The following is a 16,830-nucleotide window of genomic DNA, read 5'->3' as shown; positions in this document are numbered from 1 at the left end:
CAAAGTCACAGAAAGCATTAGATGGATCTGAACCCTGGCTTTTAGCCCATTGCTCTACTAGGCTACTCCATATTCATCCTCTACACAAGAACTCCAACACACTGATCAACTTCAAACATTCTGGGGCCTGCATTAAAACGTCAGTGAAAAATAATTTAACTTCCAATGCAGTAAGCTAATGTATTGGGAGAAAAAACAACAACACACAAACCTAAAAATGCATATATTAAACATGCTTAGCATGCATAAAATATTTCTTCTACATAGAAAACATTTGTGGACACAAATAGTGTCTTCCTTGCATTTGTGCACATAAAATAAAATCTGTGCTCAAAGCATTTTCTCTGTACATAAAATAATTTGTGCACAAACTGTTTTTCATGCATAGAAATGCTAAGTACAAAACACCTGCACCATGACCTCCAGGTTCAGCTCCATAGACAAAACATCAGCATAAGTAATTTTACTCCAGCTCTGAGCAGGAGTTAAATTTCCAGCATTAAGAATACATGGGTTAAGCCTAAGTGACTCTTTACATCAAGAAGCGATAGCTAATGCATTGTGTTCCATTACACTGGATTTAAATGGAGGATCACTAATTTGTGTGCATTTTTTGCATGCAGAAAACTCCTTGCTGCATTGGGAGTAAAGTTTGTATGCAAAAAAATGTGCTCACAGTCGCAGGTAAAACTGTACACACGGCCCTGTACACCTTACTACATCAGGCCATCTGAAAGAGCTCTGTAAAAGATGTTTTATATGTAGAAGTATCAATCAAAAAAAGGAAAATTTGATTCTCAAACATCAGTTTGCAACAGTGAGCAGCATTCTAATTACTTTGAACATTGAATTGTGGAATATTAGCCACAGCTGTATTGATCGTCAACATTGCAAAACAGGTTGCAGTGGTTAAAAGTATCTTGATGATCTGTTACATTGTTTATTTGTTGATGTCTAGCCATATTGTTCTGTCCCCAGCAGTGGGTGCATGTTTGTGTCTGTATATACTGTACTTAATGGAAACACCTTTTTGTAACCCACGATAAAAACCTGTGAGCCTTGCCTTTAAGGGAACTTGCCCTTAAGAGAAGTTCCCTTCATCCTTTGCTTTCTCTCACTTGGGAGGGGTCTGTATGCCCTCTCAATCTAGCTTAAGTCTTCTTAAGTGCCTTATTGGCTCAAAAGACTGCCCTTCATGTTCCCCACCTGTCTCACATGGATCCTGGGCTCGCTAGCATTGGATTTTGCCCTCTAACCCCAGCTTGTGGGGACGTTTCCTGTAATCACTCTCCAAGACTGTTAGTCAGTCTCAGCTATGCTGCTTCAAAGCTAGAGGTGCCTGCAACCTCTGTGATACAATTAGCCTTTTTACATTCCTTCTTATAGCTTCAGAACCCCTTTGTCTTCTCACCTGCTTCCCAAGAAACTCCATTCTCCTGCCTATCTCCAGCTACAAAGATCTCTGCCTGGGGCTATACGTTTGGAAGCAACAATTGTAAGTAATGGAAAATTATCTGTGCAATAAATAATTTCAAACTTAAAAGATCTTTGCCTGAAGACTGATTGGGAAGGAAAGTTAGCTGTCTGGAAGAGGGAAATCTGGGTGTTTCTTACTGAGCCAGCACACATATCATTCCTTAATGATACATTGTTACATTTCATGAACTGTTACAACTATGTTGGTTCCTTTTACAGGAGTTCTATTTTGTGCTGTTTTCTTGTATGTGTAAGACTCACATTTTTATGCATTTGATGTAATTCTCAAAATGTATTTTGTATTAGCATTTGTGAGTATGAATGCATGTGTGTGAATGATTTTTAGAATTGAGTTATTTGTAGGTTTTTGTGCCATATGACAATATGTATTCAGCGTGATTTCTTTGCATTTTTTATATTAAATTTTGTGATAGATTTTACTAAGTTGGTTTTCATTAATATATTAATAGATTATTACATGCAAAAAATATATTATTCATCGTGATTCCTTCAGGTAATAGTTTCCATGTAGAAGTATACCACACTACCAAACTATTCGAATAGCTGGATTCCATGATGTTTGAGCTAAGCAGGGATAGGGATTGGGCAGCACTCACAGGCCGATTCAGTAAAAGTCGCGGGAGAGCAGGCGAGCACCCGCTCTCCCGGCGTGCGCACAGGCCTGTGCACGTGATTCAGTATTTAAATGAGGGCCCGCGGTAAAAAGAGGCGCTAGGGACACTAACGCCTCTTTTTTGACAGGAGCGGCGGCTGTCAGCTAGTTTGACAGCCGATGCTCAATTTTGCTGGCATCGGTTCTCAAACCTGCTGACAGCCATGGGTTCGGAAACCGGACGCCAGCAAAATTGAGCGTCCGGTTTTCGAGCCGCGGGCCGATTTTAAATTTTTTATTTTTTTTATTTTTAATTATTTTTTTACTTTTGGGACCTCCGACTTAATATCGCCTTGATATTAAGTCGGAGGGGACAGAAAAGCAGTTTTTACTGCTTTTCTGTACACTTTCCCGTTGCCGAGAGAAATTAACGCCTACCTTTGCATAGGTGCTAACTTCTGAAAGTAAAATGTGTGGCTTGGCTGCACATTTTACTTACTGAATCGCGCGGGAATAACTAATAGGGCTATCAATATGCATTTGCATGTTGCGGGTGCTATTAGTTTCGGGGGGGGGGGTTGGATGCATGTTTTTGTCGTGCTATTACCCCTTACTGAATAAGGGGTAAAGCTAGCGCATTGAAAATGCGCGTCTAAATGCGGGTTAACAGTGCGCTCCACCGGAGTGCACTGTACTGTATCGGCCTGTAGGATAGTAGGATTAAGAACTTCAGACACTTTTATACAGTGTCGCACTTTGACAGTAATGTATTCACAGTATAAGGCACTCTTTCCTGTAAACCACTATTGAAGCAATCTTAGCATTAATGAAGCAGTACATAATTACTGCAGCTAAGGAAGTTTTACAAATAAATGCTTCTCTTAGCCTAAGAAAATTAGAAGTTTCTGTAGGCATGCAGCTTTGTGTTGAAAGCTCTGTAAGAATGCAACTCCATGTTATAACTTCAGAAAAAAATAGAAATAGGCCTGATTATTAAAACAAACATTTACATAAATCGCAAACTTTTATGGTAAGAGATTAGAGTGTTCATTTTAAACTGCTGCAAATACTAGTATGCTGCCCAAACTTCACTAGTTTATACTATACTATGCGGTCTTTCAACGAAATAATATTCAGCCAGAATTAAATAATAATTTTCTCTCCTATCCTCAAAAACATCTGAGGTGGCCGATTCTGTGTAAACACTGTCTAATGATTCTGTATGCCCTCAGTACATGTCTGCCTTAATTACTTCTGGAGTGTCTTTAAGAACATTGCTTTTCTTGGGAATACCTCAAATGTTCTGTGATCAGACTGCCCCAGCCCCACCACCATACAAGATCCTGTAAGCACAGCTCTGCCTGACCCTACCCCAGTGAGGTGCCCTGGCTCGGCAGAACAAAGACTTGAATCAAATTTCCTTGCTTCCCTTTATCTCCTTATTTCTGATTTTAAACTGGGAGGTCAGAATTTCTCAAGAAACCCAGCTGTGAAGTCTAGGCATTAACATACAGTATACCTAAAAATCAAGCCGAGGGGAAACAGGCTGCACATTGCTGATAAAGCATACAACCCCTCCCTTCCCCTGTGCTCTGCTCTCATGAAAACCCTAATGAAACGGAAATGGCCCATTGTGTACCCGGCATCAATTATTTTATTTGGAGGCTCAGGCAATTTAGTAATAAAGAGAACCCTAGGATAATGCAGGGCAAAAACAACATGGCTGACTTGGTTGGCAAGACCACCCTTTCCGCCTTATCCTCATGAAGAGAAAGTCAGCCTGGATCTAGATGGCTAATTAGGGCAAGATTGGCCGAAGACATGAGAGAGTTTAACTATGTCAAAAAGCCAGAGGTCTCCTCTTGCTCCTCCCTTCCACCCCAGCTAACTTTAAGCAAGAAGGAGAGAAAGGGAAAGGCCGGTGAGGTTGAAGGGATGGGACAGCAGGAATGCCTCCTCACCTTCACTCTAGGAACCGTCAAGACGTGAATCACTTTTGGTCTCCGAGCTGCTTACCAAGCACAGTCCTGGATTCTGAGTCATATTGTCAAAGAGCAAAGGGCAGCCTGGGGCACAGAGATTTGATCTAATGCAGCCTAGCATCAATACTACAGTCAGATGGGTGCCAGCTGGGGTTATGCAAACTGTGGCATACTGCCGGAAGACATCCACAGGGTACAGCTACCTCAGCACAGATTGATACCAACTAGTCGGGTGGCTGAATTCTGCAGCAGACCCCTGACTTGAGCTGCATGCTTCAGCTATAGAGAGAGTTTGAAGATGGAGTTGATTGTGTGAAGCATCATAAGAAAGTAGTTGGCTTGAGTGGAGCTGGGACAGAGAGACATCTATAAGATACAGCAATAGCATAAAAGCCACTCTCGTAATGAAGCCCAAGCTTCTGGAAGGAGAATGAAGAGTGTCTGAGCAATAAGGCCCTGGAACTGTGACTAAAAGAGAACATTTTCCTACACACACACACACACTCTAAAGATAAGCTAAGACCTGTTTAAGAAAGAAAACATTCAAAATGAAAAAGTCAGAAGAGCAGTTCTTCAGGATGACTAAAGAAAAGTAACATGTTTTGATATTTTAAAGGTTTCTATGGAAATTCTATTTAAAAAAGGGACTGATGTAAAATATTGATCTCTAAAATGGAACTGATCCACTTACTAAACACATAAAAAAACCTAGAACTGCATATTGTACCTGTGCAGAAGCACTGGGGTAGATATTCAAAGCTGGTCATGTATGTAACTTAGCTGGTTAGAACTTTTCTGGTTACGTTACAATGTATATTCAGCGGCCCAGTAAAGTCACTGAAATTATGTGTATATATACGCACTTAGCTGGATAAAGTCTACGCCTGCTCTATGGGGCATCTAAACTTACACATAGTGTTCACGGCTAACTCGGAATATCATACAAGTTATACGGCTAACTTGCTCCACTCCAGTCTGCCCAGTACATGCCCACTTGTTGTGCATCTAATGTTTGACCTTATAAAGGGACTTATACGGATAAGCAGCATCCGCTGAATGTAGGCGCATATTCAGAGGCCACTACTTAGTCAGATAAGTCTCGCTGATCCATGTAAATAGTGTTGAACGTGCTTTGAATATCGGGCCCACTGAAAGTAGTTTTGTCTGGTCAGTACTTATCAATTAATGTGCTGCAGGAAAACCATCCAGCATGAAGAGGGCAATGCTTCATGTCACACCTGCAGCCTGAATGCACAGGAGCCACCAGCAACACACATTCAAACACCAGAGTGAAGCCAACAGAGGAGGCAGAAGCAAGGAAGAAACGCTGCTCTCCTCCTGCCTCAGTGAGGAAGGGGCAGATGGATGAATACAAAAAAATATAAGGGAAGGGATGAAAGATCACATAAGGGGGGGAAGGGAAGAGGATAATCACTCAGTCATCAGCAGTGTACAGCTCAGCTCATAGTAACACCACCTATGCAGCTTATTTCTGGAGGTCCCACAGCCCAAGAACATGCCGACCACCGTGACTCACTCCAGCTGCAGCCAAAGCCATTCAGCAGACTGCTGTCACCACTGCTGTCACTCACCACTGCCGTCACTCACCACTGCCCCCATCAGCAACACTCCAAACAAAAGTACATTTTAAAAAATTCACACACATACATATTTTGAGCCTGCTTCATAAGAGGTACATGGGGTGGGGTATGGAGTGAATGAGAAAGGAAGGAGGAAGAGTGAGAAGATCCAGAGGAAGACAAAGGATTACAGGAGAGGGGCAGGGAAAAGGAAGAAAAAAGTTCTAAAAGGAAACTCCTCGGGTTGAAAAGTCTGAGGTTAGCAAGTAGCACATTTAAGACTAATCGGAGAAAATTATTTTTCACTCAACGCACAATAAAGCTCTGGAATTTGTTGCCAGAGGATGTGGTTAGTGCAGTTAGTGTAGCTGGGTTCAAAAAAGGTTTGGATAAGTTCTTGGAGGAGAAGTCCATTAACGGCTATTAATCAATTATACTTAGGGAATGGCCTCTGCTATTAATTGCATCAGTAGCATGGGATCTTCTTAGTGTTTGGGTAATTGACAGGTTCTTATGGCCTGGATTGGCCACTGTTGGAAACATGATGCTGGGCTTGATGGACCCTTGGTCTGACCCAGCACGGCAATTTCTTATGTTCTTACTGGGTGGGGTAGGAGTAGAGATCAGGGCACAGATTGTGTGAAATTTGGATTGGTCTGCCTCAAGAACTGAGAAAGCAAATTTGCTTACCGTAAATGGTGTTTTCCATACATAGCAGGATGAATTAGCCATGCCATGTGGGTGACACTGTCCAGCGACATTGAACAGACCCAACTCTCCTAGATAGTACAACTTTTAGCTCTGAACACAGCAGGAATTCCCGTGAGGGCATTGCCTCAGCCTCCTCAGTCAATTTCAAAGCTAAGCTAGCTAGGTAGGTAACTTCCCAGGGAGACTGGTAGATATTAAGCATGGCTATTTCATCCTACCTATGGAAAAAACAATTTATGGTAAGCAAACTTGATGTGATGAGAGTTGGGGTGTGAGCCCTTTGTGCTGCGGTATGGTTGATGCAACCTTGCAGGCGAATGTGCCCTGTAGCAAGACAGTCTGGAGCTTCATCTATACCAGTTGTCTTCCCCACAGCCTGTGGAGAAGGCAACTGGTATAGATGAGGCCGGCAGGACATATCCAGGCCTCTAGGGCTATGAAGAGATTCAGAGTCCAAAGGCACACCAGGGTCAGAGCAGGCAACAGACTAATGGAGTTGGAGACAGGCCAAGGTTGGGGCAGGCTGCTAATACAGATGGCCAGGTCAGGCAAGAGGTCATGCTCAGATGGCATGGAATTGTGGTCAGGTTCAAGCAAGAAGTCGAAATCTGGAGAGTTGGGCCAAGGGTGGTCAAAGACACACAGAAGACCCTAGACAAGATGGACAGGATGAGGCAAGGAATCAGGAACACTGGAACGCTGTGGCAACACGCACTACTACTAGGCAGGAGACCCATTGCTAAGACAACGATAGCAAGCGCGGGCCATGCTTAAGTAGGGAAATCCTGACATCACTGCGCCACAATGCCTTTTCCATCAAAGACCCTTTAAATATAGGCATGTACTGTGTGCATGCACCTAAGAGAAGGGCACGGAGTCGCTGTAAGATGGCGGCTGAATGCTGCCATATCAATGCACGAGCCATGTGAATCAGCCCTGGTCACAGGAGACGACATCGCAACTATGGAGGAGCTGGTGCTGCATTGTGGGTGAGTGAAGTGGCTCGCGGGGCAGTCCTGTGAGCTGCTGACTCTGACACTTGCTTTTTCCATTGTTAAGCTGGGCTGAAATAGCCATGGCATGTAGGGAGTTGAAGGCTAAGAATTGCAATGGAGGGTTTATCTAATAAACAATCGGGACCTCACCATGAAGGGTAGACTACTGAATGAACAGGCCACGCAATATTGCTTGCTCAAATTTACTGTCATGCCTTTAAAGGTTGTCCAGACAGTAATGGGATGCAAAAGGCATGCACTGACGACCAAGTAGCAGCTTTGCTGTTATCTTTTCTGTGCTAACCTCTGATCATACTATCACACTTACATGAGGCCTTTCCCATACATGAGCCTCCAGGCACAGTGGCCATTTGCCGCTCTGCCCGGGATTGCAGGCCGGACTTTGGCCAGCGCGCGCAACCTACGCCTGCCCGGAGGCAGGCGCAACCTCTAAATTAAAGGTATGGGGGCGGGGGGGGGGGGGGGGGGGGGACGACGGAAGGAAAGTTCCCTCCAAGGCTGCTCCAATTTCGGAGCGGCCTCGGAGGGAATGGAGGAAAGCTGCGCGGCTCGGTGCATGCAAGGTGTACAAGTGTGCACCCCCTTGTGCGTGCCGACCCCGGATTTTATAACATGCTCGCGGCTGCGTGCGCATGTTATAAAATCGGGAGTAGATTTCTGCACGCCGGGTTGGGATAGAGGTATATTTCCCTCCGCTCCTCATGTTGGATGGCCTGCATAAAGTTGTGTTAGTAAGGCTCATGATGTTCAGTATATCATAACTTTGTGCGTCGATGGCATCAATGTTTTAAACGTAAGCAGCGCTGGTGTCTTATGGTTCCCTAGCTTTGTAGTCAATTGCTTTGAATGCCCCAACTCCGAATACTTGGAGTACATCAATGCATGCATCAACTGCTCCAAGCATGTGGTACACCAATAACGCATATGTAAATGTTACCAATTTCATTAAAGGGGCACAAGTGCTGTGTGTCGATGATGTCAGTGCGCTGTGCACAAATACCTTGTGCATGGATTGTGCTGATGCTCTGTGCACAGTCAGTCTCTGGTGCTTCTTTGACACAGGTTGTTCCAGCAGCTCCACAGAGTGATGCTGCTTTTAATTTGATGACAGTCAACCAGGACTACTCAACCCCAAGGTTCCAGCCTGCGCCAAAGGGAGAGTATTTCTGAGAAGCTCCAGCTCAGCTCTTTGCCCAGTGAGGCAGACAATACTGCACTGATGAAGAAGGAGGGACCCACTTCTAAGAGACGTATGCAGTTCCTCCTTTCTATGAGGAGAGGTTGAAGGACCTAGATATGTACACCCTGAAGGAGAGGAGGTGCACGGGGAGATATGATACAGACTTTCAGATACCTGGCACTGAGATGTACTCTTAGTGATGATGTGGCAGGCCTGTATCAGAAAGAGAAAGCAGGTAGGTTGGTACAGGAGAATGGATCCAAGGCATTATTTTGACTAAGAAATTAGTAGAACTAGAGGTCACATAATAAAACTCCAGGGAGGACGACTCAGAACCAACGTCAGAAAATAATTCTTCACCGAGAAGTTGGTGGATGCCTGGAATGCCCTTCCGAGGAGGTGGTGAAGACAAAAACAGTGAAAGAATTCAAAGGGGCATGGGATAAACACTGTGGATCCCTAGGGACTAAAGGATGGAAACGAAGAGAAGAGTGCATGGGGGTAACTGGAGGTAACTTGCTGGTGTGGTGGTTTCTACCCTTAACCAATAAGCCTTCATACTGTTGATGGCAACTCCAACATTGCTCTTTGCTTCAACGGCAGGGGGAAAAGAGGAAAAAGGTGAATTAGTTTCAGACAGCACCCAATAAAGACATTGAATTTTAAGGTCTGGGAAAACAAATAAGCATGGGGGTAATTTGCAGATGTGGCTGTTACCACCCTTAACCAATAAGCTTTATACTTGTGATGCAACTCCAACATTGCTTTCTGCTTCAACGGCAAGAGGTAACAGGGAATTGGAACTCAGACAGCAATCAACAAGGGCCCTGACTTGGGAAATTAAGTATGGAGGCATGGAAGATGCTACCATTATGGGGGAGACCTATATGGCACGGCTAATGCTACCATAAGCTTGCTAGGCAGACTGGATAGTCCATTTGGTCCTTTTCTGCCATCATTTCTATGTTATAAGCTCTGAAGCATTGTGTATGCGGGGGCATCTGGCTGAACTGTAGCAGTTGGCCTGGTTGTGCTCTGGCCCAAGGCAAGGATAACAAAATTTGTGTCCATTGCTGCAAATGTAGTTTTTTGAACCCATTTACTGTGGAGAAAAAAATTAAGAGAAACTGAGTACATGTCCATGCTGTGCTCGGACAAATGATGATTGAGGAGGCTCATGAGGAAATGCCCACTCGGGAATTCCTGCACATGCTCAGTAAAGGTAAAAGCTCTACTAGCTAGGAGAGATGGATCCTAGCAGTGCCGCAGGATGACATCACCCACATGTTATGGCTAATTTAGCTGTGATTATAAATGGAAAAAGCTGGAAATGAAGATGCAACCCCCTCCTCCAGGCTTCGATCGGGGCAAAGACTCTACTTCTACCTGATGGAGCCAACAGCATGCACACAATGGAATGTTATGTGAGAGATGCATGTGCAGTTGAAAAATTACATGTAAGGACATGTTCAAGCACATCTATATACTGTATGTATACTATACACGCATACATACATACACACATATATAAGAAAGGAAAAAATAAGGGATGATGGAATAATTGTGTTTTTCTAAATAAATAAATAAATTAATAAAGAAAGAAAGAAACAAGGAATAAACTGAAGAACTAAGAAAGAAACAGGGCCAATGGAAGCACTAGGTGAATTAGGCAGCTGCCTTGAGTATTACAGTTTTGGGTGCAGAAGCGGTAGGACCGGCATCAGTTCATCTGCTAGTGCAGTGTGCCATTGGCCGTCTGCAGGCCCAAAACAAAGGCAGAAGGAGCACTGGTGAATGGGCACCTAGCTTTCCATTGCCCCTCACCCATCTAGGAGTTACTTCATGCTGTGCCTGCAGGGAAGATGGAAGCCGATGTGCACATCCTGAGGCAGCAGTCCTTCAGCATACAAAGACAGGTGACGGCATGCAGGGATGCAGCAGTGGAGTCATGCACATGCTGACTGCAGGAGACTTCAGCCGCATGGCTCAGGGAGCTCCGCCTTCAATCCTCAAGAGCTGCTGTTCCATTGCTTTGTTGGGACCCACCTTGCAGCAATCTAGAACCACAGACACTGGTTCCAGGTGAGAGGGAGAACTGCTGTACAGGTTATCATGCTAGAACCCGAGTGCCATGGGTAGGAGGCAGAAAGAGAGGGGGAAGGGATGGGGGGGGGGGGGGGGATGCTGGGGCTAGGTCCAGGGCTGAGGAGGAACAGAGTGGGGGAATCTGGAGGTTGCTGTGGTAAGGATAGGGGCAGAGAGGGAGATCTGGATGCTGCTACTGTGGTGGGGGGAGGGAGAAGAGAGGGGAATCACTTGCTCAGCCTTGGGGAGAAATATGAAGAAAGAAGATAAGAAGATGAAGAAATTGACTATTAGACTTCCTCACTATTGTTCTGATTAAGGCATTAGTATGCCACATCATACGTGTGAAGTGTTACCATTAAAAAAAAATATAGGCCGATGCAATACAGAGCCGTGGCCACAGCCATGGCTTAACACGCGATGGGATGCGTGTCCATAACCCCCAATGCAAAGCAGGGGTCAGTGCATCCAAACCCCATGACCAATAGAGCACATAGGTAATAGCGCTCATCACACGTAAATTCATATTGATGAGGCTATTAGCTATGTCCCCCCAAACAAAACAAAACAAAAAAAAGTGCGCGCCCAACGCGTTCATTCTCACCCTCAAAAATTAACGCCTGCCCCGAGCAGGCGTTAAGTTTTGAGGAGCCCAAAAAGTTGCAGAAAAGCAGAAAACATTGCTTTTCTGTACTGTTTCCAACTTAATATCGTGGCGATATTAAGTTGGAGGAACAGAAAAAGGAGGAAAATGTGTGATCGGGCTAGGAAAGGGAACACAAATAACGAGCGTCCGTTTTCTGAACCCGCTGACAGCCACCTCTCCTGGGCGCCCGCTGCCGAGGACGAAGCTAGGGGCACACAATGTCCTTTTTACCACGGCAGCCCATTTGCATATTGCATTGGGCACCCTGGAGAAGTTGATGGGCGCGTGTTAGGAAAGCGGACGCTGCACGCCGATATTGCATCGGTCTGACAATTTCTGACTCAAATATTCACACCGGAACCGCAAAAACTAAGCAAGACACTTAACCCTGTCCAACGTTTCCTAACCCCTGTGCTCCAATTTACCCTGTAATGGAACGGATTTCAATAAGAGATTTTCAAACATTTATTTATCGGTCCTGGAGAAAACTGAAGTCTGTCGTTTTGATACCTTTTTAAAAGACTCACCAAAAAGATGAAATGTAACCAACAGAATCCCTTAAAATAATTTGAGGGGCAGGGGGAGAGGGGCAAATGTCTTAAGAAAAATGATCATGCGCCTCATGAAATAAAACTTTTTTTTTTTTTTTTTTTTTTTGCTCGGTTAATACCCCACAGCTATATAAATGTTCATTTCCAAAACACTAAGGTCCTAGGTATGAAAAGGTGATTTTCAAATGCTTAAAAAAAAAAAGAGAGACAAGGACAGGAAGTTGGCATGAAGAGAGAAAGACCTGGGGGGAGGGGTGAAGTCAGGGCGACCTCCCCTGTTGCATTACCCGGCATTTGATATCACTTCCTGGGCATTTGATATCACTTCCCGGGCGCTGGAAGGCCAGGAGTTGCCTCAGTGCTGGAGACCTGAGCTGCTGACAGGTACAGTGACAGTCGGCTCAGAGAGGGACCCCCCTCTCCCCTGTCCTCAGGCCTGATGGGGATGGGGGTCCCACTCCGGCTCATTCGCTCGAGGTTCCCCCTCCCCCATGTCAGTCCCTGGCAAAAGAAAAAAACAATGTTTTCTGGCTCTTTCAAAGCTTCCTTAGCTTTCTCTTTGGTCACATGAGCCCGTCCCATGGCCCAAGTCACCTTTTCAGTTCCTGACTCTGAAATGCGAGCTGCCTGGCCGCACCTGTAATCTGCCAAGGTTTGTTTTGTTTGTTTTTAGAGGGAGTGGGGGTGGGTAATTTGTGCAGAATTTAGTACCCCAATTATTTTGAGAAGTTCACCCCTAATGTTACAACGTAAAGGGGTAACAAGACTTCTGGGATACCAGATACCCTTCTAAATTATTCTGAGGCAAAATCAAGAAAGAAACGTTGTTTGTGCAAGTAATCCAGATGCAATGATGTGTTGCATTCCCATTTCCTTCCTAAGGAATTTCAGTGGAGCAAATCTTTTATGGTGTGAGAAATAATCACAGCCGCGCAGCCTATAACAGGAATACCAGGCGTGTACCCGGGGGTGGATTTATACCCCCAAATGTCCTTAGACATGTGGGCCGCTGGCTGCAATCCTGTGCCCTTCCCCAGAACCTGGAAAGCAGCTATAAAAATGAGCCACTCACAGCAGGGAAAGCTGGCTGCTCTGCTTATTGGTAAATAAATCCTCCCCTGGTTAAGAACAACCAAATGATAACAACAAAGGAAAGTAATTCCTGATCACAGAATAACAGAGTCAGTAGGCATTAGCAGGCTGGAGTGCCTCACTGGGATGACTTTTTTTTTTTTACTTCTCTCATTGCTGCAAATTCCATGGGTAATTGTTATTCTTGGATTTTGCACCAATTTTCAAATGAAAGTATGTGCCTACCTTTACTGAAAATGACCTGCACCCATTTACTCCTGCCAATTTGTGCGGGTAGTTTTTCTAAGAAAAACGTGCTTGCATACTTTGAAAATTCAGGACTATATATACACATTTCAGCCTGCCCCAACCTAGCCCCCAGAAACACCTTTTCTCTGCCAGAAAAGTAGCACTGGGTGCACAAGTCTACTCACATACTGGGAGGCTGGAAGGAAGGCAATTTTCTATCAAGCACTAGTGTACAGCAGTAGTAGTTTTCTGAAATCAAATCAAAACACTTGCGGGGGGGAGGGGCGATGCAATAACTCGGCCCAGAACACAGACGCTCAGTGTTGAGCGCTCGCTTTCCTAATGCGTGTCTGGCGCGCAGTCAAATATTGAAATGAGGGGGGTAGCACTGCCAAGGAGGCACTAGGGACAAATGTGCGCCCAGGAGGCTGTCCGTGGGTTCGGAAAACAGATGCTCAATTTTACCAGCATCCCTCTTCCTAACCCGTGCACAGCCATTAACTCGTTAAGCGCCCCTCTTCCTAACCTGACTGTACACACTTTTTTTTTTTCAATTTTATTTTTAAACCATTTGGTTCCTCCGACTTAATACTGCCACGATATTAAGTTGGAAGAAGTACAGAAATTCTGCTTTTCTGAGCGTAAGAATGTGTGGGTCGGGCGCACGTTCAGGCCGATACTGTACAGTGCTCCGGTGGAGCGCACTGTTAACCCGCGTTTGGACACGCTAGCTTTACCCCTTTACCCCTTTACCCCTTTACCCCTTTACCCTTTACCCCTTTACCCCAGCCTCCCAACCTTCAGGAAGAGACTTAAGACCTGGCTGTTTAAAAAAGCTTTCCCGGACACCGATTAATTCTATTCAGCCAGATTCTACCACTTCCACATGTAAAAATGTTATTACTAATGTAAATACCTATACCTAATGTTATTCTCTTTCTTTTCTTCTCTCCTCCCAGTTCTATTACCTTGTTATTTGTAACTGCTTCCTTCTACACAAATAGGTTATTGAATTGTTTACTGTACACCCCTGTTATATGTAAACCGGCATGATGTGTTTGCAACATGAATGCCGGTATATAAAAATTTTAAATAAATAAAATAAAATAAATAAATATTCAGTAAACTTTTCTGTGCACCCTCCAACTTAATATCATGACGATATTAAGTCGGAGGTCCCAAAAGTTAAAAATAATTTTAAATAATTAAAAAAAAAATTTAAAATCAGCCTGCAACTCGCGGGTTGAAAACCGGACGCTCAATTTTGCCGGCGTCCGGTTTCTGAACCCGTGGCTGTCCGCGGGTTTGAGAACTGACGCCAGCAAAATTGAGCGTCTGCTGTCAAACTTGCTGACAGCCACCGCTCCTGTCAAAAAAGACGCGCTAGGGACGCGCTAGTGTCCCTAGCGCCTCTTTTTACTGCGGGCCGATACTAAATCTCCCGCTCTCCCGCGATTTTTACTGTATCGGCCCGATTATTTTTTGGGATCTGGGGAGGATAGCTAATAGCCTCATCAACATGCATTTGCATGTGATGAGTGCTATTGCCGGGGGGTTTGGACACACTAATCCCCCTACAGAATAAGTGTTGTGGATGCGCATCCAACCATGGGTTAAACAGTGCACTTGGCTGAGCGCGCCGTATTGCATCAGACCCCTTGGTTCATTGTAAAACGCAGGCAGCGAATCCTGCGCCCATCACAGGTCAGATCAGGACTGAAATGAGGGCCAAAAACTTCTTCAAACGTCCAAAGAAGAAGATGCAGTCATTAATTAACTTCCGCATCCCCGAAATTTAACGGGAGTCAATAAATTGGAAGGGGCTATTTTCATTTTCAGAAACAACGAATGAGAACAGGATGGGACGGAAGAAAGGTAAGAGGAAGAAACAGAGGAACAAGAGATGAACTAGGAAGAGGCAGCGCAGGTAGGTGGCAGGTGACAGTGAGTACATAATACAGGGAAAGGTTCCCGGTTTGTACTCACCAAGCAGCAGGGCCAGCAGTGGGAGAGCCCTGGGGTTTTGCAGATCCATGGCAGGAGGCAGCAGCTGAGGTCTGGGACCGGGAGGAGTAAGGAGCGGCAGCCCCCCCCCGTCTGGGAGCAGGAGAGGTCCGGGGGACCAGGAGCAGCGGAGCGTGGCAGCAGAGGTCCGGGACCTTGAGAGGCGATGGGGCAGCGGCCGGGATCCGGGTCCCTCCTCCTCCGCCTGCTACAGCACCTGCCAGCACTCACAAAACTGCTCCGCAGCTAAACCAAGAACAGGGGGTTTTTTCCCCTTTGGCAGCCTAATCCAGAGGCAATGCTCTGTCGCCTGCCCTTCCTAAGGAATGTGAATGGAGCAAATCGTCTGTAGGCTGGGAAATAAACTCCCGAAGCGATCACAGCGAGACTCCCGAGCAAGCGTCCCCAGCGCCGGATTTATGCCCCCAGCAGCTCTGAAGCATGGGGAGAGCGGGCTGCGATCCTGTGCCCTGTGCAGGAAGGGACTGGCAGCAGAGGGAGCTGCCTCCTCGGAAATCCGCCCCTGCTTATAGGACAAGTGAAGGGAGGGGACTCCTGATCCCAAGGCGCTGTCCCTTCCCAGTGCCTCGGTGGGGGGGATTTGTTTGTAAAGCTCCGGCGTTAGTACAAAGTCCATCCTTGGATTTTCAAAGTGAAAGTATGTGCCGACTTTCACAGAGAAATATCCCAAGAAAACTACCTGCCCCCCTTTACCCCGGCTCATTGGTGCAGGTAGTGTTTCCACGAAAAGTCCACTTGCATATTTTTGAAAAGTATATATAAATGTAAACCGGCCCCAACCCCATCCCCGGAATCCCCTCTTCTCTACCAGGAAAGTTACTTGGGAAGTAGGCACTATGTGCACAATTTTACGCACACACTGGCGGCAGGGGTTTCCTACAGCCCCATTTCTATCAAGCAGTGTTTTACACCAGAAATGGCTTCATTGCCGGCTACTCCTCGTCTAGCTTCAGAAGTAGCTGATAAATAATATAGGACTTATAGAGTTTTAGATAGTAGTAGTAATTTTCGGAAGTCAGTTCAAAACCTTTGGTAAGCTGTAAACAGCAGGCAGGTCAGGACAGACAGGCGAGTCCAAAACTCTTAAAACGTCCAAAGAAGAAGATGCAATAATTAGCTTCCCCGTGCCTGAATTTTAACTATTTTAATTTCCAGAAACAAAAATGGTCATCTGCCCAGTTTTGGACCAGACATTGAGCTTTTCAGGAATTCTATGCATCGCCGTGTCCAAAGGAGCAGCCGGACGCTAACAGCCTGGTCTTGCAGGTAACTCCTCCTCCTGCCTCCCAGGGCAATGGCAGAGCCTCTAACAGGTTCACTGTGCTTTCTCCCTCCTCCCTACCTTCTTTCCTTTCCCATGCTGTGACTGGACGGTGGGGAGAGGAGGCGGGGCACCGCACAGCCCTCAGTTCCCAGTGGCTCCACAGATGTCTATAAGCAATGAACCTCTTGGTCCCACCCACTTTCACAGCTGCTGGGCAGGAATGGAGTTTTGCCAATTTACAGATTTTGTAGCTAGATTTGGTGACTTTTTGAACCAAATGGAGATTTTAGAATGGTGAACAAGACAGAAACCTAATAACTCATTTCAGAGAATTTAGCTACAAATCTAGTGGCTTTCTCACAGCTCTAAAATCTCCATTAG

General features: G+C 45.4%; 1 protein-coding gene across 1 annotated transcript in view; it reads right to left on the bottom strand.

Moving 5' to 3' along the window:
• The window catches only part of LOC115074002 (endothelial cell-selective adhesion molecule-like), a 143,323-nt gene extending 127,360 nt beyond the window's left edge, over positions 1-15,963 (bottom strand). Inside the window, exon 1 of the mRNA XM_029573059.1 lies at positions 15,147-15,963. Coding sequence (XP_029428919.1) covers positions 15,147-15,195 — 49 coding nt within the window. The 5' untranslated portion in view covers positions 15,196-15,963. The remainder of the gene's footprint in view (positions 1-15,146) is intronic.
• Positions 15,964-16,830: the final 867 nt, after the last annotated feature.

This window comes from Rhinatrema bivittatum, chromosome 12 (genome assembly GCF_901001135.1).
Source record: "Rhinatrema bivittatum chromosome 12, aRhiBiv1.1, whole genome shotgun sequence".
NCBI lineage: Eukaryota > Metazoa > Chordata > Amphibia > Gymnophiona > Rhinatrematidae > Rhinatrema > Rhinatrema bivittatum.
This window is presented reverse-complemented; position numbering and strand designations above follow the sequence as displayed.